Source organism: Phasianus colchicus, chromosome 1 (assembly GCF_987193195.1).
Source record: "Phasianus colchicus chromosome 1, bPhaCol1.hap1.1, whole genome shotgun sequence".
NCBI lineage: Eukaryota > Metazoa > Chordata > Aves > Galliformes > Phasianidae > Phasianus > Phasianus colchicus.
The window spans coordinates 87459030-87484386 of record NC_143436.1 but is presented as its reverse complement, the minus strand read 5'-3'; the positions used below and the strand labels follow the sequence as shown (position 1 = coordinate 87484386).

General features: G+C 39.2%; 2 protein-coding genes across 5 annotated transcripts; one reads left to right on the top strand and one right to left on the bottom strand.

Moving 5' to 3' along the window:
- Positions 1 to 930: 930 nt before the first annotated feature.
- Positions 931 to 17937, bottom strand: CEP97 (centrosomal protein 97). Of its 4 annotated transcripts, none has more exons than XM_090151658.1 (12): positions 17662 to 17937; positions 15628 to 15770; positions 13984 to 14142; positions 13444 to 13545; positions 12750 to 12863; positions 11690 to 11856; positions 10933 to 11097; positions 9940 to 10073; positions 9029 to 9785; positions 7894 to 7969; positions 6634 to 7203; positions 931 to 1139 (listed from the first exon to the last, which is right to left on the bottom strand). In XM_090151658.1, exons 1-12 carry the CDS (start codon positions 17729 to 17731, stop codon positions 1074 to 1076), a joined length of 2523 nt encoding a protein of 840 aa, XP_090007784.1. In that variant the 5' UTR covers positions 17732 to 17937; the 3' UTR covers positions 931 to 1073. The 4 variants fall into 4 exon arrangements, with proteins under 4 accessions (XP_090007784.1, XP_090007789.1, XP_090007795.1 ...); XM_090151663.1 differs by lacking the exon at positions 931 to 1139 and adding an exon at positions 1207 to 6113 and having other exon boundaries at positions 17662 to 17936; XM_090151669.1 differs by lacking the exon at positions 931 to 1139 and adding an exon at positions 1207 to 5817 and having other exon boundaries at positions 17662 to 17936.
- Positions 17932 to 22156, top strand: RPL24 (ribosomal protein L24). Its single transcript, XM_031613089.2, has 6 exons — positions 17932 to 18057; positions 18181 to 18256; positions 19956 to 20066; positions 20941 to 21077; positions 21464 to 21527; positions 22026 to 22156. Exons 1-6 carry the CDS (start codon positions 18053 to 18055, stop codon positions 22104 to 22106), a joined length of 474 nt encoding a protein of 157 aa, XP_031468949.1. The 5' UTR covers positions 17932 to 18052; the 3' UTR covers positions 22107 to 22156.
- Positions 22157 to 25357: the final 3201 nt, after the last annotated feature.

The following is a 25357-nucleotide window of genomic DNA, read 5'->3' as shown; positions in this document are numbered from 1 at the left end:
TGCAAAATAACTAATCTCTTCTTGCTTCTTTTTTTTCCTAATTATGTATAGTATGATGAAGTTATGCTGAGCCCTTCTCCTTATTACTTTTCTCTCACCAATAATATTCATTGCATCAAGGTTTATTGCACTGATCCTTAACTCCAGGAAGCATCAGCGAGGTGTTTGCTTCACCCCAGGGTGAACAAAACACACATTTGTGCTCAAATATGATGGGGCTTCCTAAGCAATGCATTGGACAGTCTTGAGCAGAATCTGCAAAGAACACTACCCAAAACTGGGACCAAGCAAGCTGCAATGAAGACAAGACAAGTGAATGAACTTCACGCCAGAGAGATCAGCACAAGATATCTGTGGAGTGGATCTTGAAAATGTGTGCTGCTGCAGCCCATATTTCTGCCTTCAACATCAAGCCGAAGGAGTTAGTGATCAAAGAAAAGACTTCAGGCCACAGAAGTTCTCAGTATTTCCTCTTTTTCTTCAGGTCTCACAGCCTCTTCACACTTCAGCAATAACGTCCTGAGCTCCTTTTCCATTGCATTTCAGACATCAAAAAATTAAGCAGCATGGAATTGGAGAACTTCAGCTGATGTAACAGAAATTGATAGGCACAGACATCAGAAAGATTGATGCTTGAATGCAGTTAAGCACATTTGCAATTGTCTTTCTTTTGGTAAGTCTTAGGAGCAAGAGTCCCCACGTCTGGAGGTACTTAAGAGATGCGTAGATGCGGCACTAGAGACACAGTTTAGTGATGAGATTCAGTAGGTCAGGCTGGTGGTTGGACTTAATCCTGGAAGTCTTTTCTAACCCAGACAATCCTATGATCCTCCATTTAGAGAACTCTGTACAGAAGGACTGCCACATATTTTACTTTAAACACAATAGACAATTAACAACATGAAAAGAGGGCTGGTGATTGACCAAAGGAGTGCAAGTAAGGAATCTCAATTTCAGTGACAATTGCTAGTAAGCCGAGTATAAATTCAGTATCCTACCATATACTGTCTTTAGCACAGTGGACTATTAGATGCCTCCATGTCACCTAGTCATGAATGCTTACCTTGTCATTGTTATTTTGCAACTCTGAGCAGTCTGTCTCCAAAAGAGCCCTCCAACTGTAAGACAATGACTAGTAGCTGTAAGAGTCATGATAAAGTACCAATTAACATTTTCAATAAACATACAAATCATTTATTTAAAATTCAAAACTCATAGGTACAAACAAAATATATAAGAAACAAAGTCAGAAAATGTAAACACTTATAGAAAACATATGAACTGTACCAATGTAACGACCCACCATTCTTAACAGAAATTAGTTAGAAGCAGGAAGACAAATAAATGTCCAATTGTTATTTTTCCAGATTCTAGTTTAGAGGTAGAGTACTATTGTGAAAGACTTCACAAAATTTAGTTCAATAAAGTTATGCTACAAGTGAATTTGGCCCATATATTTATAAATGCAATGAAGTCATAAAATAAGTTTCTTATTGAGAGCTCTTAATCTATACAATAAAATTTGGTTTGGCACTTTCCAAGAAATAAAGCACCTTTCCTGATAAATGCTGTTTTATGATTTTGCAAATTGAGGATCCTGCACTTCTTCCATTATTGAATGCAAAGAAAGCATTTAAAAAACAGGCTAAAAATGTCCTGATTTTTTGGCAGGTTTACAGAAAGCAGGATTTTTCTTTTTTTCCCTCCAGTATTTTGTCCTAGAAAGCCAAGCAGTGGGAAAAAAAAATCCTGTAACTGCAAAAGGAGATTCTGAGAACTCACAAACACTTTACATGTATTTATTTGGGTGGCACAGTCTTCGAGGTTAAAAAAAAAATAACAAGGAAATAAGATTCTTTTACACTGGCTAAAAGCAGAACAATTTAACATTTTATTATCATTCAGCGAGTCTCTACTAACTGCTACAATTCTACCTTCTCAGGAAAAAGTGTGTGTGAAAGACACACTATAACTTCAAATCCAGTAAAAAGTTCCCAAGTAGTCGTAAAGGAATGTGCCTTCAATTTTTCTTCAAATGACCTGCTGCAAGTAGAAATTAAGCTTGGAATTCTTCAGACAATATTTACAAATCCATAAAAAAAACAGGAATAAATTCCAAACTCAGTAACATACAACATTATTCAGGAAAACCAGATATATACAGACAGCCTGGCTGCTAAGTGCATAATTTAAATTGGTGCATGCAAGTAGAGTCTGTGGTGGCTTAAGGAACTTAACTATAACCTGCTAAACTTCCACCGTTTAGTGTAGCAAGAACTATCTCTAGTATTAGCTGAAATATATTTGTGTTCTAGAAGCAACAAAATCAGGTTTGGAGTTTTAATGCCTTCTTGCTTTGTGGTATAAGAACACTTCTGAAGATGTAGATAATGGTAAATCCCAACTTAAACAGCCAGTTCACAAGCACTCAACTGAAGTATGACCCCATTTCTTTTAAGTAAAAGAAAAGTCAGGTCGATGTTCAGAACCTTAAAGGCACCCCACCTTTGCAGCACATGCTGATGATGTTTATAAAATAGCACCACACAGTAACAGTCACCACAATAAAATGTTTGAGTCGCTGCATTCATTCAGCAGCTAAATATTCCATTAGAGTTTTAGGGATGGAGGACAGAGTTGTGACAATTAAGTACAGTTCATGGAAGAATGCAGAAAGACAAGCTCACCTGCTTTCATTAATGATGCACTGCCTTGTGTTTTGCTTTGTAAAGTTACCTAACACAGAGGAATCAATACAATCCAAATACCTTAAAAAAAACAAACTTGAAATATAAAGCATGAACATGCTTGCTTCGATAATATTCTACTTTTTAAACTATCATCTGAACAGCATCAAACATTATATACATTAGAAAAACAGCATTCCTGATTACATGGAAGATTGCAATATCTGTAAAATAAACATACTTGGTAGAAAAGTGGAATAGCAATGAGCTGATGTTACTATCAATCAAACATTAAGCCTGAAAATACACTGAAATGCACTGCCATCTTTGTCCTTGTGCCCCTCTTGAGAAGAGCAAGTAAAGGTGTCACCTCTGCCAGACTAACTGAAAGGTTTGCACGAGCCAATTACCTCACTGGGGGCAAACTAGTTGCATTGGTTCATCATTCTAAATAGTTAGTCTAAGCTCCATTTAGCCAATCTTGACAAACCAAATGAACAAAGTGCTTAAACCACACTAACAGCAGAGCAGACACTGCCTGACAGATAACCAGTACTAAACCTCTTTCATCAGCACTGGAGTGTCAGTCCATGCCAAAAAGCCCCCTTTTCTCCTAGAAAGTACATTCTTCTGTTGAATACAAACGCCTCACAAACACAAACTACCAAAAGACATACAGTATTAATACAGGAAAGTTTCAGATGTGGATTTTCATATATTCGGCCTTTTGATTCTTTTATGAAATCTCCATCATCTCCAAAGGGAGCTGTACATCCCTATCCGTGGAAAAAACTAGACTTGGATGAAGAAAGCTTAACTAGACAAATAAGATTAAGTGTTAAACTACATATGAAATGTGTACATTTCCATATACTGATTTTTTGAGAGCTCAAAACGGATTTAAAGAAGCCATTCTGAAGTAGGAATTTGTTTGACTCCTCATTTTGCTACTGTATCCCTTATGCCTTTCCCTGTATATGTTTCAGTGGCCAGATTGAAAGTGTTCTGTGCATGTAAAAACTAATTCCTTTTAGCCCTGTAAATATTAATCCAAAGTTTCATCTGTATTTGATTTCTGTACCTTCCAATCTTACGCATACACATGATGCTTTTCAGAACATCAGAAAAAGTCAATGGTACTTCAAAGCTCTCCACAAAAAATAAGATATCTGTGATTATAAGACGGTACACGTTTTGCTATATCTTCATAAAATCAATTTTGGATGTAAAGGTTACAAGTTAAAAAACAAAACAAAACCAACAGCTCACCTAAGTTAAAATAAGCCTTCTTGCATTTGTGTTTGTAAGCTCTAATAATAAGAGAAATGTTAAGAAATTCTAAGTATTCCGCGAAATATTTCTTTTGTCAACTATGCATCCTTTGACACATTTCCAAAATTAAATGTCTCTTCTCAAATGTTGCCAAAAAAGTGAATGCTAGGACAAAACAGAAATATTTATAGCATTTTGGTGTCTTCAGTGATGCATTTTTTAATCCAGACAGCGGTCTAGTTTTTCACAGATCTGGCACATGCTAATCAAGCACTCTGCTGCAAAAGAGAGCTTATGGTTTCTTATACCTAGCTGCTGCCTTCAGATGCTACAGTCCAATAACTGATTCAAAGACAAATAATTTCTCTTAAAAACTCTCTTTAAAGGCTTACAAGATCTTGGTTAACAGACTGATGGTCCAGGAGAACTGCAGAGATCTCCAAGGATGAGCAACTCAAATACACATTGAGAAACTTCAAAGGACAGGGGAATGGCCAGGTGATTACACATTACTTTGTACAGCCACTTAGATACTGTGATACCTCAATGCACCTCTACCACTTCCAACACCCAAGCGTGTAAATTCTAAGATTACTGATGAATCTGGTTACACCACAAATATGCTGTAAACTAGATTGAGTTAGGAAAATAGCACATTGAGAATATACCACCTCATTTTTTTTTTTTTAATGCTCTCATGTATGCAAGGCACAGTCAGTTGTCAGCCAGGCTACAATGGCAGGTCTCTTGAGCATTCAGTGCCTTCGAATTCCAGAAAGAAAAACCAAATAGATAAACAAAAAGATGATGGCTACTCTATATATAGAGGTAAGCTTTATTCTTCCAAGGTGAACTCCACCATTGAGCAGAGGGTTGGTACAACTCCAGTACACCACTTATGTTCTAAAGAAAGGCTATTCTGAGGCCTCAGGCGGATGCTGACCTCATGCCAAACACCTGAACTGTGATAAAAACTTCAGCTCAGAACCTAAAATAGACAAACAACAGAAGCTTTTACAACAACTATATTATTTTATATGGTAACATGGTCAGAAGAGTTACTTTAGGACAGCACTAGTTGATTTTGGTGACACAGTAGCACCAGAAGTTCATCTGTGTGTTCAGAGAGATGCAATAAGCACACGTGTTTATATCTTTGAGACTGGCAGTATTGTTCTTGGAGAAATTAGTGTAAGCAAACTGCTGAAACACTGGCTTTTCACTACATGTTGCAAAATGCAATTATAGCAAACCTAACTTAACCCTAAAAGTCATGTCAATTTTTCCTTTACTAACATCCATCTCAAATTGCTTGGCAAAACAAATTTTCCCTTCCCACTTCTGTCATTTATTAAGTTACCTGATCTTTTTTCACTAAAAAAAAATTGAAGAAAAAATATTAAATGGCTTAGACAAAACAGAAATGCAATTCCTTGCCTGGTGTTTAAGTGGAAAGCACAGTTTAGGAAACTAAGCATATTTTCCAATAGGCAATTAATACAGTTTTTTTTTTTCTTTCTATCTACACGTAATTGGAATGTCAAATACCAAAAAGCAGAAAAAGGAAAAATGACCCCCCAAAAAAACAACGAAGAGAGATATCAATAGTTTTAAGCCACAACATTTACTTTCAATATTCAAACCTGTTTATAGGAATTGTGATCCAAACACACTCATGTCTAGAAAGTCATGAATCCCAAAATGACATCAGCAACCTCGTGGAGGCAAAATACGTACCATTAAGTCTGCTGCTGAAACCCAGCAGTGTAGTCTTGGAAACTAAGTTCCCAGATTACGTGCCCTTTTGAAACTTATTTAGTAAAGGCTGCTACAGGTTCCACTTTGAGTTTTTTCTTACCTGAGAAAAAACAGGGAAATTCAACCCCAGGGAAAACAAAGACCAAAGTTTGTTTGAAGTTCCCTAAGGTCTGACTCCTAAGTCTTTATTTCAGAATATATGTAACTGACCAAATTCCAAGCCAGCAGCTTCAAGTAAAAGACAAAAAGATGTCACTGGCTTGGACACAGGATTCATGGAACACATTTTTGAGACACTAGCTAACATTTGCTGTAGTCAAAAACTTGAAAGGCAACTGCTTTCATCTTTTTTCATCAGATTTTTCTCTTTGAAGAATAAGGATTCAATTCTGTTCTCTAGAAGAAAAAAAAAAAAAAAATCACAAGACTAACTAACACTTTCACTGAGGTGAATTTACAGCCAACATCACCCTGCGCCCCTTAAGAACTAATTTCAAGGAAGCCAGTTACTAGAATATCAGCTAAGTGTTAGAAAATAAAGTGCATAATGAAAGCCACTGAAAACTTTGGTGATTTCAAGCTAGCAGTATATGTCAGTCCTCAGCAACATGAGCAGAATGCTAATTAAAACAAATTGTTAATGTGAGTACAAAACATGAATAAATAAAATCCGACCACATATGAAAATAAGTTTTATAAAAATGGGGAAAAAAATAAACAAACAAAACTGAAATGGAATCCCTAGTCCTTAGTGAAATAGAGCCTACTATACAGCTATTCCAACATGCAGCATCTGAAATGAAGAATCACAGTCTGTTTGCTTCCCTTCACCTATTCCTGAATTTAGTTTGCAGCTGTCGGGTGTCTGACTCATTTCACCTCGTGCCGGGGAAGATGTGCCTTGAGGGATACCTACAGAGAGAATGTCAGATGAAGAATCTTGGCTCTCAGCTGAAATATCAATTTGAGGCCAGCCACCCTCTTCTCTTCCATCATTGCAGTTTGTCCCTTCATCCGCCTCTTCTAGCTGCTCAACAGATTCCAAATACTGCTGTAGAAGCCTGTTGTCCTGCTCATTATTAGAGCTCTCTCTGCTTTGTTCACATCCTTCATGGTCATCTTCTACATCTGAAGAACGTTCTGAAACAGGATTGCCACGCTGTCTAACAGTTTCCACTGAAAGAGAGCCCTCAGTTCCTTCTGTTAAACTCTTTTCATAGCCACACGAATCACCAGTATGAGTCTGGTCAGCCACGGCAGAATGAAAACCAGAATCTGGGAACTGTAACAAAGACTTCTCCTGAAGAACATCACTAGCTGGAGCTAACCAAGCAGAACTAACATCTGATGGGGTTTCTTGCTCACGTGTAGATGTTTGAGCAGATGGTTCTGGCAGACAAGAAGTACCAGCTGAAGGGGTCCCAAGTTGACAAGAGACACCTAAGTGTTGTGTCACTGTAAGCTGCCACTGTTGAAGGGATTTAACCTGTAAAGTATAAAGAGCAATTAGATTTCTAAGCTACTGTAATTGGCAACAAAACTGTTATATAACATTTCACTATACTTTCGGGGAAAATATTTTTTTCCCGATGTTAAATAATAGCTTTTAAACTAGACGCCCAGCATCCACAGAGCTCACAGCCTTCATGTTTCAAGAAAAAAGAATATCTTACTCTGAAGAAAAAACAAAAGGGAATCTTCTCTTCAAGGCAAAAAGATAAGAAACCTTTTAAAAATAGCCCATTCTTAAAAAAACAAGCCTTAGCTTGGGAAGAAATAACAGCTTATTAAAAGATACATAGTCATATGTGTTTTTTCTAATCTAGAAATTATTTGCTTAGAAGCAACACTGCTCGACAGTGTTTCATTTGCCCTAAGCATCTAGCAGTCGCATCTTGTGACCGCCTACTATGCTTGCTTAGTTCTCCTTGCATTTTATCCTTCTTCTCATATCAAGTTGTATTTTATCATTTAGTTACAGTTTACCGTGTTAGCATTTCTGAATATTACTTTCTCCCAGTATAAAAGAACAGCCAAACCCATTGCAGTTTGATTCTAATAAGCCACCAAGTTTGTAACTGGAAGAATGAACCATATTCACCATCTCTTCATGCTCTATTGCATGAAATATCTTCTCAATTCATAAGCAAAAAATAAGAGTACTAAAGCTATTTACCTGGTTCCAAAGAAATCTGACAGCTTCCTCCTGTACAAGCCTCTGAATCTTATCTTCCTCTCTTTCTTTTCTTAGTCTGCAAGAACATCCAAAATTATGCAAATTAAATAATATTCTGGTAACAAAATGAACAAGAATACATAAAAATGCCTGCTTACACAAAAGAACTCTTGAAAACACCACAGAGCCCAACACTGAGACACTATTGCCATCTGGCTTGTTATCAATATCTAGTTGCTTGCTTTTAAGCATACATTTGTTTCTCAAGGTTACAATTAGATTTTGCTTTTCTTTTGCTATAAAGCATGTATGGCTTTGCTAATATTTCAGGGGTCTTTTTGCATACTGAACTTGACCTCTTCATTTTAATTAGATGTGTCTCTTTCTCCTGAGTTAGGAAGAAAATAAAGGAAAAAAATAAAAAAACAGTGTTTCTGCGCTTCAAATTATGCCTTCCCCACCTGATACCACCAAGATAAATGTGCAGATACAATGTGAAAGCATTAGGATTTTCCATAGGTTCACCAACAGCTCAGCTTGATTCACACAACTTCTGTTATTATGATAGTAAATGAAAGGGATCTGTCAAACTGTTCCCAGACTGATCCTGAATGATATTAATGAATTCACAATTTCTGTCTTAGAACTTAAGAAACTCTGATAATAATCCCCTTAAAACATGGATTCATATGGTCAAAAAATAGAATTGTATTTGAAAATTGTATGATGAAAGACACGGTGAGAACTGTTCCTCTGACTGACTGTTAACAGAGGAATGACTCAATTCCGACACTTAGAGACTTTGTAACTGCTAAGAGATTAAGTCAGAAACCTCATAATTTACAATTGCCATTTTGATTATGCAGCAAAACACGCATGTCCAAGTAATAAAGGAATTGAAAAAGTTAATTCCAATCCAATCCACTCATAGAAGATATGAGAGGATGAGAAGTACATGCATGCATAACGATTATATCTTACAGGCATTCTTCCTCTAGTGTTATCACTGTTTTGTATCATTAATGCTAGGTCCTACTGTGCACAGTTATATGAAGACCCATTTATACCTCTTCTGAACTATCTTGGAGTAAGCTATATTCAGACCTGGAAAATGCATAGTACAACCTCAACTTACTTTTGTATTTCATCAGTTAAACAAATTATGTGCTCCTGCATCCTGCTCAGTCGAATTTCATATCGCACTTCCTTGACTCGGGGGTGGTAGTTCCTTGCATAAAACCCCCTCCAGCAGGCTTGAAGCTTGGTTGCTGCTTTAGTCATCCTTTGGAGTTCATCTGCACCTTGATCAACAGCAGCTAAAGAATCTGAATTTTCTCCTGTCACCTGCTCAGTACAGAGTGTTGTAACTTTCAATTCAGTGCCTACTGAGTTGCCAGGCTGACTGTGCAGAACTTGGTCTTCAGAGGATGCTGAAGAATTGCTAGCATCAGCCTGGTTAGCCTTTACCAGATCAAGAGATGATAGCTTCACTCTGTCTTTGATTTGCTCTTGAGCTTCCACACTTTCTGTCACTTTGTTGGAGTCCTCTTTTGTAAGCCAAGAAGTTTCTTCTTGCTTGTTAACTGTTTCTCCTCTATTAGCATCTTTTGCAAATTCAATTACAGTACTATCATTATCTTCTAGGTCCAAACTGATTCCACATAACTTCGGGTCTGAAGTAGGAGACACTGGAGACAATCCTGAAGCAACTGGCATGAAAGTAGACTCTGAAGATAACAGGCTGCTATTTAGTTTGTCTTCATCAGTCTGTATGTCTTCAAGGTACAGCTCCTTGTGACAATTTCTTTCATGAAGAAAAGTGTTCTTTACTGCATAGGAATGATCATCATTCACACTTGGTCCAACCCAGGAATTCTTCTGGATGACTCGTTCTAGATAGGCAGAAAGACATTTTCAGAAGTCTCACAGTGTTTGAATAAAATATTTTAATTCACAGAAATTCATACTTTGTGTTTAAAAAAAAAAAAAAATCTGCATTTATTTTGCTCCCATCAGTAAGATCACAGGTGCAAATTTGCATCTTACCATTATCAAGAACTATCTGTGGTAGATGGGTTGGACTGCTGTGTTCAGAAGTAACAGGCAAAGTTCTGTTGGAAGCAGAAGATGTAGCTGGTCCTTCATTTTGGTTTTGATACATCAGCTGCCTCTGGTGGAGCCTAAGCACAAAGTTTCAACAGATTTTTTTTTAATATATATTTTTTTTGGTACACAAGTCATCTGAAATAAACTATCAGCTACTCTGAAGTAAACAAGAAATCAAACCGTTCTAAAACAAGATGCTAGCTACAGCTAGTAGGTGCTAACCTACACCTAATAAAAGGACTACTCACAAAATAAAGGACTGCACAGGCTGCTCCTGTTCCCCTTCCTTTTGCCTCTTTCTTTTCATTACATATACGTGTAACCAGAAAAATAAAAGAAAAAGAAAACAATACAGCATGCAATTCTGAATACAGACTGAAAACCATGGAGTATCTCTATACACAAGGTATACATATATTCTTAGTGTCAACTGCAGGACATGCTATACTTGTATGTGTAAAGAGTTTGAGGAATGGACTTTTAGGCTTGAAAATGACTTAATCCAAACGCATGACCCTGCACCCTAACACAAAATCAGGTAACAGCATTGCCACAAATTTATTCTTTGTAATCTGAGGAAAGAGAAAAGTTATTTCAACCTAGTGAAATTAAGAGATTATAAGGTAGATATTAGAAAATCACTCTGCCTTAAAGATCATGTGTGTATAAGTTTTATCTTTGCGATAGAAATTTGAGGAGTTTATTTTCATTACAGTCCTTGTACAAATCACCTTCAGTGTTCTACAGAGCACAGACTGCCTCTAGAGTGCCCAGCAAACACTCCTGCTGCTCTCTTGCTCCTCATTCCCTTCATCCTGTACCTCCATTACTCTTCCCATCTTTTGCTCTTGCTTTAAAACACTTGAATGGAAATATCTAATACATAATGAGACAATTACATTTTGTAACAACAGAGAAGCAAGAAGTTCTCACCTTTGCTTACTCAGTATTTTTTCCAGTTTGGCATCTTCTTCAGTCTGGAGACCGTATGTAGATATAAGAGGACAAACAGTAGCCAAGTATTGGACTAACTGAACATGCTGCCCAGGTCGATATGATCTTCCTTTACCTTGACTGTACAGCCATTCTGCCTTCAAACTGTTGGGAAGACAGCTACTGTTAACATATGGCATAAACCTCATAACTTTGCTTTGAGTACTGTTCCTCTAAGAGCTACCAAAACACTGAATGTGAACAGCGTCCAGACACCTCCACTATCATACATATAGCAGTGATATAGACAGTGATACAGTAAATACTGATATTTGTAAAACAAATGAATTTAAATGTAAATGAGACTCCTTACAAAAGGGCGTGCTTGAGCTTCCTCCAAGATAATAGCTTTAATATTTACCTATTATCTCATTCCACAAAGTCAAAGAGGCTGTGAACCTGAGAGAGATTAAAGACCACTGATCATTTGCTACCACAGTTTGGCTCTGTACAAGTGCTACTGTGATTTGAGTAAAAAAAGAAAACCTTAATTCCTATTTAAATGATTTTATATAATAATACCACTATAACAGGGGAAAACTCTTGCAAAAACAATGTATATTGGCCAGTATCTCAAGTGGGCATTAGCTAGACAAACAATTTCAGATCATTACCAGTTTACCTATTTTTTATCATATAAAAATGAAATTTCAGCTTACACAAACTTCACTTGATAACTTTAGAAGTATCACATTACCTTTCTTTCTGAGAAACCATGTATCCATCAAGAACTTTAAGGTTGAGACACCAGCTGACTATATATGGCCTGTAGTCAAAGCCAGGGATTGAAGGTGTGGCCATCACACAAGGATTGTTCATTATTGACAGCTGTTCCAGTTGAGGAAGAGAAGCCAGGAAAGAAACCTTGAGAAAATAAGATACATTTGTTAACTGAAGAGAACCGTTAGCTGCTTACAGAACATAACAATTTGCCTAATTACAGCAATACATCTCAGAAAACAGCAACATTACAATTACATTGAAAATCACACTTGCTTGTTAAACCTGAATATCTTATAAATGGTCTTTTATCAACTACCATCGTGTGCCTGTCAATTTTTCTGTAAGTAGTATAGTTCTTGGAAAATATTCGTTTCTCTTAAAATTCAGGAGTTAGCTTGCACACATAGGAAAGCATATCTGCTGCAGTAAACTGGAGTACTATGGAGATGTTGACAAAACAGTGGCAATCTGAAAAGCTGAGAAAAGCTGAGAAACATCATCCAACACTGTACAAGAGTGAAACGCATTACCAAATGAGGCTTTTCTTCCAATACTGATGTCCAACTAACATGTTTTTTCCTCATATTAGAACAGATAAAGGAGGAAGTCAAACACACACACAAATCCAATAAAGAAAAAAGAAAATCTCAGACTACTCATTTATGTTACACAGTGTTTGAATGGGTGATTAAAGACGATGTTCTGAACAGAACAGCTGAGCTGCAGCAGTTTATCAGCTCAAGTTTCAACCCTCAGATAATCAGGAAAATCTCTCTGTGAATCTCATCCTCAAAATACAAGACATTCATAAATAATATAAAAGCATAACGAAGTCCTGTAAGACAAATGTAAAAAGCTATTACCTAACTTGCACAGCTAGAACAAACAGTTATTACACAGATAATTACAGTTTTCTTCTATTAACAAAGGTGATTTCAAAGAAGAGTCTATTTCACTTACATTCTCAAAAGAACTATCCAGCTATTTTTTTTCACTCTCCCTAAAGACAAAGTCATTCGTTTTCTACATCTTACCTCATTTAAGTCTCTGATTTCATTTTCTGCCAAAGAAAAAACAGTCAGATTCTGAGGTAGGCAAACAGGGGCAGTACGAAGTGAAGTTATAATATTTCCATGCAGCAACAAGGTCTGTAAAATAGAAATATGGTGACAAAATGCATGTTTGAACAACAAAAAAATAGCTTTTCTTCCCCATTGTTCCATTCAAACAATAAGTTCAGAATACAAACAGAAAAAATGAACAATAATTAAGGCTTTCTGGCATAATCAAAATAATATTTGCATATACCAGGGAGGGAAAACAAATTTTACACATTAAAGCAAAATGTTATTATTAGGAAATACAGAACTGATACCTAGTCACATTTACAAAAAGTGTATTTGAAACATTATCTCTATACAGTGTATGTGATAAAAGACTTAACACTATGCTTTGTCTTGATTCATAACCTGTTAAGAGATACGAGTGCAATTTTACAGCGTTACCTTAATCAAAATCATTAGTGATTGCATAAGAATCACTGACCCAGTTTGTGCAACCTGAAAGCAACAAAAAACTTCTTACGTTCTTCCTTCTAAAAGTCCAAGGATTAATTAGAATGCTTTAAAATCTAGCATTTGAATACTTAATGCTTTAAAAGCTAACACTTTTCTAAACAAAAACGCTCAATGCAAAGAATGTAAGAAAAGCAGCTAAAAGTGCATCTACCTTCAGAGACATAAGTTTTGAGAGATCTCCTAGCTGAGATATGTTGTTGTCTGACAAATCGAGGTGCTGAAGAGATGCACAGGAATTGACTTGCTCAATGGCCTACAAAAATAAAGGAGTCAATTTCAATATTTTTTTAGTCATTAAATTGAAAGAGGTGTCAATAATTGAAAATTATCTGGGGAGCTAACAACACTGCATAACAAGTCCAACATTAAAATCATGGTCTTTAATCAGTTTAATTTTAAAAACAATTCTTTTCCTGTTTTGTAGGCTATCTCCCTGTTCTCATTACATGCCAGTGTCAAGCCACAATTTATTTTTCCCCAAGACAATTCTTGTCCAAAAGTTGCCCCCTTCCACTTCATTACACTAGTGGACACAAAGGTTCAACATTTGTTTCCATTAAAACCAGAAGCATAAATTCAGATTTCTTTGCAGTGGAACAGAATGAAACATTGTAAGAATCATCTTCAATGTGTTTTCCAAATTTCTACTATGGTAGATTCTGGAAAACGTATAAAACTCTATGTACTTTACCTTAAGATTGTTTCCTGCCAAGTTGAGCCATTCCAGGTGCACCAACTCCTTCAGCCCTTCTACATACCCAATACTATTATGAGGCAAGTTTAGCACACGGAGCTGAGTCAGTTTTGCTACACCCATCATTCGCACCAAACGATTGTTGGCTACAGACAACTGCAGATGGACGCACAAATAAAAGAAACAGTTTCAACCATTAAACTCTACTGATAGGATAGGCTGTCTGTCAAGCTAAAAGTCCAATCCAACAGGAACTACTTCAGTGTATGTGTACAATTTTCAATACTATAACCACAAAAAACTGCAAGAGACAAGAAATAAACTAATCATCAAAGTAGATTTCCACTAACTCTGCAGACTTGTGAAGACTTTCTCATATCAGTAGTTAATTCAAGAAGGGAAACAAACAAGGAATTGAATCATATGAAAATAAGCTTTTAAAATCAGAATTGCTAAATCACTGCACAAATTTTTGTAACATTCCTGGTGTAAAACCATACTTCTTGTCATGTCACAGGATAAAATATATTTCATGGTTCTCAGAGAAGTCCTGTGCTAACAGAACACAAGAAATACCAAAATACCAATTAACACCACAACTGTGAAGCTGGCAGACTGGTGAGGGTTTGTTGTAGCAATTAAAAGAACCCTCTCCAACATCAGTTTAGCTTGTCTCTAGAGGTTGTGTAGGTGATTCCTCCAAGACTATTTGGAGGCACTTTTGTACATGTACATGCTTAATACTGCTACTACTAATACCCTCGTGAACCTAAATGAAATGTTTCAAAATTAAGTATATTAAAGCTAAGCAACATCAGAGCCTACATAACTCAATATGTTAACAAGAATCATAGAATCATAGAACTGCTCAGGTTGGAAAAGACCTTAAAGATCATCAAGTCCAACCATACTACCCTAACTCTAACTAGCTTCTGCTAAATCATGTCCCTGAGCACCACAGCCAAACGGTTTTTAAACACATCCAGGGATGGTGATTCAACCACCTCCGTGGGGAGCCTGTTCCAGTGCTTAACAACCCTTTCGGTAAAGAAGTTTTTCCTGATATCCAACCTAAACCTCCCCTGGCAAAGACAACAGATCTCTCCCAATTCACATTTGTAATTGTGAACTGCTGAGTTGTTTTCTTCTCCTTTTCTTTCTTTCTTTTTTTTTTTTAAAGCTAATCCATATTTATTCATTTATTCCTGTAAATTAAGGCTACTAACACTTCTCTGTGAAGAGCTTTGAAACCCAACCAGGGAGAGTCCTGTAAGTATGTCTTACACATTTATCTTTACTCCATGTAAACAACACAGCTACTTTTAAGGTTACAGAGATCAAGTACTCAAAAACTCAAAAGTATTGAAATCAGTTCAGTAACTTTTCTAAGTATTCCTAGGTACATTACATTAATCTAATTTTACTTACCTAAGAAACTAGCAAAACAGTTTCCTCCACCACCAACTGCAGAGCTATGCTGAAAATAGAGCTTTCTACTTTAGTTCACCATTGTTTAATTTTCTACGAAGACAGTAATTGCTGACTGACTTCAATTGTATAATGGGGCCTTATAGCAGAAATATTTCAATTAGCACCACAGTACTATTACATCACAGCAAATACAATTCAAGTAACACTGACCTGCATCAGATTCCTGCATTTTTCCAAATGTTCCAATTTAATTATCTGGTTTTTGTCCAGAATCAGAGTGTGAGTATCGGGATCACAGGGTAATGTTGGACCCAGCTTTTGCAATCCTTGACCTGACCAGTTAACTACCAAACCTTAGAATAAGAAAAAAATACAACAGAAAGTAATCAAACTCAATACTTGACATATGAAAATGCGTACTGAAAATGGAGAGTAAGACAAACCAATCTGCTTTTTTAATGCATACAGCTAATTTAGTGATAAAAATGAACTTTCTTTTCCACTTAATCCAGACTAAATACATTAGAAAAAAAAAGCATCCAGTTATTGGAAGATGGGATGCCAGCCCCTGTTCACATAAAGAATTCTGGCTGTATTTTGTCAGTAACAGTAATGGAGAGATCCCCTCAAGAGTGAGGCTGAGCTGAGTGAAATTCAGGCAGCTAAATTTTAAAGTGTAATCCTCAAAACCCCAAATTTAAGAAAATCTCTATTTTTTAACTTCCTCAACAGTTTAAAATTTTAAGCACTCTGACAATTAGAGTGGCTCCTACGTATAAGAGCTCTCTATCTAAATTCCTGCTGGCAGGCATACCCAAAACATCCTGAACACACAGCTGTATGGTCACACTCCACGCACACAGCAGCAGCCATACTTGTCACTACACAAACAACTGTAAAGGACAAAAAGAGAGAATGATACAGAGGTGAGCAGCATGCAGAATTTAGTCGCTCAGAACACAGGAAAGCTGACCAAGATGCAAACCTACAAACTTTACCTCCCTGGAGCATTCCATCAAACACTCTGATACAGCATCTGAAGATTAGGGCACCTAACTCCTATTTGTTAAATATTCATTTGACAGTTCTCAGCTGAAGGAAAAGAAACAGCCTTGTGAACAAGTTCTACAAAAGCTAGGCCACTGAATAAACATCTGTAGTTTTCTTTTTTCCTTTTTCTGCTTCAAAGAAAAAACATTATTAGTCTATACAAATTTTTTAAAGCACAGTCTGGTACAAACTCAAAGAGGAAATTTCCAACTGTGGAACCAAAGCTGACACCTCTCTGTTAGGAGAAGTCAGGCTCTTAAACCTGACTGAAGAAACAAACATTAAGATTCACCCTACGCCCTTGAAATTGATTTAAATATTTAATATTTAGAGACACACTTCCTTTTAGCAGTTTGGCTGCTGTGAAGCCTAATCTTAGTATTAAACTTATTGGGTAGGGAAAATACTTAATTTGGGGCCAAAGGTTGCAGTCTAGGACTTCAGTGGTCAAACGGGTCAGCGCATCTTGCCTAAGGATTGCAGCAGTTGTACATGTGTTGATAGGCTAAATGTTGTGTGCTTCAGTAAGGCAGCCGGTGAAAAGTCACACAGATAACCTGTTCATATAGCATTGCTACAGCTTAGGTAAGATTTGAGCAGGAACAAACTGTAAATAGAATAGAATAGTATTAATTAGTGGAACACCTAATTAAAACGTTCCATGAAAAGCCAATATAGAGTTAAGATGAAACCATTTGATGTCTACAGGAAACCTGAACGGCTGAGAACCTGTGGTGTGTGACAGCCACTAATCACTGCTTCCACATATTTACTCCCTGCTCTGCATTTTGCACGTGTGCACCATCACAGCACTTGTTTGTCTCCTGGTCTGTAGCTCACACTCCATCAACAGCACGTTCCACACAGAGCCCCTACCCCAGTGCAGTCTCAGTACTTGAAGAGCCTTCCTGCTCTAAGGTTTAGCTGCGTGAAACATGGGGATGAGCACCGCCGCCACACCATTCTGCCAGCCAGACACCTGCCTCCCTAAGAAGCACCCCTGATGGCATGTACTGCCGCTGCCTCTCAAACCCGCGGCCACCTGACCGCTCAGCAGAGCCGCAATGCTGAGCGCACAGTGCCAGAAACCTGCCGTACTACATCTCCCAGCACGCACCGCGCGCCCCAGCCCCTCGGCGCCGCACAACGGCGACCCAAACAAACGTCGGCCGCCCGCCGCGGCGGTCCCCTCACCCCCTGCAGCCGGCGAGGCGGCCTCGGTCCGCGCCGCCGCTCCTGTGCCCGCCGTTCCGGTGGCCGCCATGCTTCCCTCTCGCCGACGCCGCCAGGCAACCGGACGCCGAGCGCCGATTGGCTGCCTCGCTCCTCGACGAGAAAATTCCCGTCGCTACGACGATAAATTGATCTCTCCGTAGACTGACTGCTCCCGCTCGCAGGACCGCGCAGCGAGACCTAAGGAGACCCGGAGGCAGCCGGCAGAAGCTCCCGCAACGACCCCCGCTCTGCAACCCGCGCCCTCCCGCCGGGCCCTGCGCAGGCGGGGCGCTCCCGGCATGCCCCGCGCCGCCGTCGCCACGCCCACTTCCGGCCGGCCCCCGTCCTTTTCGGCCCGCCCGCCGCCATCATGAAGTGAGTAGGATCGCGGCCTTGGCCGTTCCATCCGCCGCCATCCCCGGCGGGGAGGCCGCGGGATGACTGCAAAACTCTCTGCCGCCGGCCCGCGCTTTGTGCTAACTTTTGTCTCCTTCGCAGGGTCGAGCTGTGCAGTTTCAGTGGGTATAAGATCTACCCGGGCCACGGCCGCCGCTACGCCCGCACGGATGGCAAGGTGAGGCCGCGGCGCGGCTGGCGGAGCGTCGGGGGAGCGAGGCCTCGCCCTGCCGAGTAGAGAACCGGGTGCTGAGCGGGGCCTACGGGCAGTGCCGGCTGCGAGCTGCCGGCAGCTGCGCGGTGCTGATGACGTCAGTGCGCGGCAGGCCCGGCTCATGGGAACCGTGCGAGACGGCGAGCCTGAGTTAGTGTGCGGCTGTGATGTGGGAGGGGTGGCTTAGTGTGTCTGGTGTAGGAAATGTTAGTTAAAGGGTCTGCTTTTAACGCTGAGCTACGCTGAGCCAATGGGATGTGTGTCTAGTGTGCTAGGTACAGATCATTGGGATCTCGTTTCCTTATTTCTTGTGGATAAGGGTGGAGATACGATGTTTATGTCTGTGAACAGATGCTGTAGTTCTTGTCGCTGGCGCAGGCTGCCCAGGATTCACCTGTGGTGCCCTGTCCCTATAGGCACTCAAGGCCAGGCTGGATGGAGCCCTGGGCAGCCTGAGCTGGTGGGTGACAGCCCTGCCCACAGCAGGAGGCTGGAACTGGCTTTGAGATTTCTTTCAACTCAACCATTCCGTGAGCCTTTATAGTTCCAGTGCTGTGGTCTTGCTGTGCAGCATGTCTTAGAAATGACAGCTAAAGAATTGAAATGAGTGACTCTTAATCTCCTTAAAAACTGAAAAACTTAAACTTGACTAACTAGTAGGAAATCAGGCCCTTAATTCTGCCTTCAGTTTCCTCTAGGCAAGAAGGAGTTGAGCAGTGCTGGTCTCCCAAGTGTTGCTTACGTCCATTTGTGACCCTCACATACAAAATGTACATAGTTAATTGAGAACAAACACTTGTGCACTTCTGGGTATAGCTATGTATGCTGTACCTTGAGTACAGTACAGCAGTGTGGTGGGGATTAAAAAAAAAAAACAAAAAAACAACAACAAAAAAACATTGTGAGCTTAACTCAGAAAAATAGCATCAGAGCATGCTGGAGTAAGCTCAAAGAAGGGCAACAAAACTTGTGAAGGGCTTGGAGAATGTGCCCTCTGAGGAGTGACTGAAGGAACTGGGGCTGTTTAGTCAGGGGAAGAGGTGGCTGAAAGGAGACCTTATTGCTCTCTTCCAATACCTGAAAGATGCTTACTGTGAGAGCGGGGTCAGTCTCTTCTCGCTGGTGACAGGTGACAGGATAAGGGGAAATGGCCTCAAGTTGTGCCAGGGTAAGTTTAGGTTGGATATCAGGAAAAACTTCGTTACAGAAAGGGCTGTTATGCACTGTAATAGGCTCCCCAGAGAAGTGGTTGAATCACCATCCCTGGATGTGTTTAAAAACCGTTTGGATGTGGTGCTTAGGGACATGATTTAGCGGTGGGTTGTTAGAGTTAGGGTAGTATGGTTAGGTTGTGTATGGACTCAATGATCTTGAAAGTCTTTTCCAACCTTCAACTCTATGACTCTAACTCTGCGTGGAAAAATATTCTTAAATGGATGCTTTTTAATGGAATGAGATAGTTTAATCAAAGGAACAAAATTCCATACCATAAAATCTGGAGACAGAAGCTGGATTCAGAAACAATTGTCATCTGTGTAAAGAAATACAAAAGCATCAGTGTTGAAAAACACTGAATCAAATAATTACTTGATATGCTGATGTAAAGTGTGATGGTGTATTTCATAGAAATGAGGCTTACACAAATGCTTCCTTTTCTTCCTAGGTTTTCCAGTTCTTGAATGCAAAATGTGAGTCTGCATTCCTTTCCAAGAGAAACCCCCGTCAAATCAATTGGACTGTTCTATATAGGCGTAAGCACAAGAAAGGACAGTCAGTAAGTATATACCAATGAAAGCTGCTCTCAAGTTTTCCACCAAAAAAAAATCGTTAACTGGTCTGTTAGAATGGAGATAAGTGCAGTATGCTGATGGGTAGCAAAAGTATGACCCATATGACCAGAACAAGGTGGTCAGTTTGGTGCGAGCTCAAGTTTGTATGTTGCTTTATATTCAGAATGTAACACTTCAGCAAAAGTGCTATAACTATACATAATTATGAATGAGGGTCCCCTCAGAACCACAGTAGGTGCATCAGATTTTAACATTTGTCTGAATTATACATGTTAAACAATTTCATTTGAAAAAGCTTTACAGACAATGATTAATCTGTGAACTGCTTAATTATTTGGACTGTAAGATAGAATACTGATTATCAGATGATATGGGGGATGATGAGTGAGGGAAGTGCTCATGTAACCTCCTTGAAAGCTTACATATGTAGATGTCCCTGTTCTAGCAGGGAAGTTGGACTAGATTATCTTTAAAGGTCCCTCCCAGCTGAAACAATTCTATGATACTAACTTAGTAGAATGTCACTGTTATGCACTTGTCACTGCACTGAAAAAATACAGCATGTTAGCATAGGTATTTTCAGTCTCTTACTTAACATTGCACAGCAAAAGAGTAGTTAGGCTTACATGGAAACACTGACTCAACATTTGTGAGTTCATTTAGAGAAACAAAGTCAATGGCTTACTGGTCTGCTTTGGCAAATCAGTGAATTGTTTATGTCCAAAATGAGGAACAAAATTCTTCTGTACACAACTTGGTAATACCTTCAATCTTAATAGCAGCTTGTTTCTGTAATTGCCTTTAGCCTTTTATTTAATACCTTATGTTGCTAATTATCTTTGTATCCTGTCATTTTAGGAAGAGATACAAAAGAAGCGCACACGCCGTGCAGTTAAGTTTCAAAGGGCTATTACTGGTGCATCCTTAGCTGAGATTATGGCTAAGCGAAACCAGAAGCCTGAAGTCCGAAAAGCACAGAGGGAACAAGCTATCAGGTGAGAAATCAGGTGTCTGGGGCTATCCTTGGGTATTTAAAATACCACCAATACACTTTCCTGCAAGATGTTGAGCTCTAGCTGAGTTCTGTGTATTACCTCCATTTTAGAGGGGATCAGTATATTTGGAGGCAACACTGAGTAATCTCAGCAAGTTACTATCAGCAGAGAGGGGTTTCTTCTTGCTCTCTTCGTTTGTGAAAATACTGCTTTTGTCACACAGTTCTGTTGTCTTTCTAGTAGTCTTGCTAGAGGCATTGAATGCAGGAGATAAACCTGAGATAATGCATTTGTTTCCTGATCTTAGGGAGCTCTTACAGTGGTTGAGACAAAGAAACAGTGAATGGCAGACATGAATAATTAGCTTTTTTTCTGTGAATTAACAGGGCTGCAAAAGAAGCCAAGAAGGCTAAGCAGGCCACCAAGAAAACGGCTGTTTCTGCTGCAAAGGTAAGATGCAGTGGGTAGGATTGGAATATGCCGTGTTGTAACTATACTGCAGCACTTCACTGGGAACTTATTTTAATTTGTTTGTCTATTTTGATCTGGAAGCATACTGACCAAGGTAATGCACTAGAAATACATGTGAACTGCTGAACAGAACAAACCACTTATTAGAGGGAGAGTAAATATTACAGTAAAACCACTTTCTGACCAGATGCCAATGATGTGTAGATGTCAACTTGCCTAGATGTGACATTAGAGACTTGGTAGCAGTGTGGCGGTGAGCGTTAGCATGCTCTTCAGTACTGCTTCTGACGTAATGCTGAAGGTTGGCATCATCCATGCTTTAGTTTTATAGTGGTACACGTAGTAACAATCTGTTAACTCTGATCTGATTTTTAGATTGCCTCATTTATCTAAAGAATTGTAAGTGTAGCATAGGGACTCTTTCAGTAATGTGGATACTTTGTTTCTTTTTGCTCATATGTTGTTGTTTCTCTGCAGGCTCCAACAAAGGCAGCACCTAAGCAGAAAATTGTGAAACCAGTCAAGGTTTCTGCTCCCCGTGTTGGTGGAAAGCGCTAGCTTGCCAGTCTGTTAGCCATACTGAATAAACATCTAACTTGCTTTCACAACTTGTACCACGTTCTTTTCAACTGTGTGACAGATGCTGAGGAGAATTAAAGACCAATGAACACACTCGTGCCATAAAATGCTCAGTTCCTTTAAGGATCTGCTATGCTAGAAGACATTTCATAGGTCTTAAAATGAATACAGTAGTCTAGGCACCAGGAAGGATTGAGCTGATATGTACACAAGCAGAATAAACTACATGAATGTCAGATGGCATAGAGATGTAGAATACAAACTGAAGGGATGTGAAACAGTGCAGTCTGTGACATAAAGTACACTTCTTGCATTATGAAACAGATGTTTGCAAGGTGTTCTACAGGATAAAAGGAAAAGTGGTTTCAGAAGTGAACGTTTCATGAACAACATGGCTGTTAAACAGGTTGAGATTCAACTCCTCAGTCAGAAAGTAACAAAACCACTAACTGCTGGAAGCCTTTGCCAGGCAAAGCTTATTAAGGTCTTGCCTTGCACTCTTTCCTTGAACTTTTAGTAAGCTAAATGTCACTATTTGACTTAATATGTCCATTCTGCAAGTGTGATCTAGTTAGCAGTGCTTAAAACCACATAATAGGTTGAATAAGCTTAAAATTGCTATCAGAAAAATGGTGGAAATGAATCGTATAGCTAGGACACTACAGTTGAGGGCTACAAGCTTTTTAGGAGGGATAGGCAAGGTGGTGGAGTTGCCCTCTTATGTTAAGAAGTGGATAGATTGAAGAGTTGCCTATAAGAAACAACCATTACCAGGGGAAGAGCCTGTGGGTTAAAAATGGGGACCAATAACGCAGTAAAGGACATCTGTTTAGGTTCTGTTATAGGCCACCTGTAACAAGGGGAGCCTGTTGACAAGACTTTGCTTCAGCTGCAAGAGGTGTCATGCTCTCAGCCTGGTAGGAGATTGCTACTGCCCAGATATCTTCTGGGAAAACAATGTGAAACTGTCGTTAGAGACAGAAACAGAACAGAGCTGGCAGCTCTTTAAGGATGCCTTTCTGAGAGCACAAAAGCTCTCCATCCATCAGCAAAAGAGCAGAGGAGTCAGAAAACTGGCATGGCTGAGCAAGGAGCTGCTGGCCAAACTGGTGGATAAGAAGGAAAAATATAGGCTGTGGAAGTGGGGATGGGCAGCCTAGGAAGAACATAGGGATGCTGTACAAATGTGCAGAGATGGGATCAGGAAAGCCAAGGTGCAGATGGAATGAAACTTGGTGAGGGATATGGAAAATGATAAGCGATTCTATGGATACATTTGTCAGAAAAGTGGCAAAGGAGAGCATAACCTTCTTGCCTAAACCAGTCTATGAAAATAGAGTTGTTGGTATACATTGACTTCAAGCTCATTTAGACTCGTAATAAACAACGCAGACATGGGATCCCTTAGTAATTCTCTCCCACTCCCAGGCAGAATGGCTATCTAAATTGTTTATGTAAGGTACACAGCTCTCTGGTTTAGGACTTAGGCCTTGCAGGCAGTGTGCCCAAACTTCCCCCTAGGTTTGGGTAGTAATAGCTTTGGGAAAGCAGTGTTTTTTTAACTTAGTAGAAGTATAGGAGAAAATGAACTTTTTTATCCTCTAGATTGATTCTCCATTTATTGATGCTACATAGAATCTTCAAGGACCTCAACTGCCAGTTCTGACTGCCATCACCATCATGCTCACTAAACCTAAGAGTCACATCTACATGGTACTTGAATGTGTCCAAGGACAGTGACTCCACCACCTCCCTGGGCAGCTTGTGCTCGTGCTTGACCATTCTTTCTGAGAACAAATTTTTCCTATTAGCCAATGTGAACCTCCCACGGCGCAACTTAAGGCTATTACCTCTAGTTCTATCGCTAGTTACCTGGGAAAAGAGTCTGACCCCCACCTTGCTACAACCTCCAGTCAGTTGTAGAGAGTGATAAGATCTCCCCCTTTCAAATAAACAATCCCAGGCCCCTCAGCCACTCCTCTTAAGATTTACACTCCAGACATTTTACTATCTCTCAGCCCTATCTACACTAACAATCCAAAACAGTATTATACTTGGCAAACACCTATAAGGAATACACTATAGTACAGTCACTTAAGTTCTCAAGCTCTTGAAAATTAAAATGCATTACTGTTTGGTTCTTCAATTTGTTTGCCACTTTACAGCCGCTTTGAAGAGCTTTGAGGGTTTTCTTTGTTATGCTACTACATTAGCTAAGAAATAAACTCTTCTTCATAGTTTTGCTTTCTCTGGATCTTTTAGACTTCAAAAGTGCAACAACAGTAATGAATGCTTTGAGTGATGCGTGTTATTTTGAGTTATATTCAGGTTTCATTAATAAACTAGACTACAAATCACATCAAGTTTGCAACCCTTATAAAATAGGTCCAGTTTGATCACATTAGTAGAATTTGCACCAGAATATTCCTAGTAGTAGTGCTTTTTGCTATAAGAGTTTGGAGCTACTCGTGTTTAGAACTCAGTTGAAGACTCTTTTTAAACTAGCATCAAACTTTTTAAAGTGAAGAAACCAGAAACTTAACAGGGAGGAGAATTTAAAACTATATACACTACCGAGTTACTTCTGCTAGCAATAACTATTAAAACTTGATTTTATCACTTGTCTTTTGATATTGCTTGCACACTGCATACACGCCTGCCAAAGCTAGTCTTAAAAATTGCATATAAAGTTCATCAGCTGAAAAGTGGAGATAAGCTATTAGAAACAATTTGCTTGTAATGCCACGAGCGATACGTAGGAATTGATTGTCAGATATGACAGTCAGTTCAAGTCTTGAAGTCTGCAGGCTTTGGATGCTTGAGGTTACTGTAGTGAAGCGTAAGAATGCTATAAGATTATTGTTTGTTGCTGTTTATTTATGAGCTCTGATCAGTACAGTGAGACTGGGTTAAGGAAGAACAGCCCATCAGGTTACTCCTGTGAGATACGATGTTAATGAACGAGGCAGGCTGTAGTCTACTGCACATTATTCAGCTCAAACAGATATAATGCAGTGCGTTTAACAAAGAAATTCATAAATAAAAGTCACTGCAGTTACCTAATGCAACGTAATTGATCCTCTATTAAACATTTATCACTAAAAATAGAATGCTTAATTTTTTTTTAATAGACCTATGGAATAACTTAAATTGAAGAGGGCCTCTAGAAGTCACCCCTTGCTCAGAAAACATCTGATGGGATCGGGCTGCTGAGAGCTGTACCCAGTTCA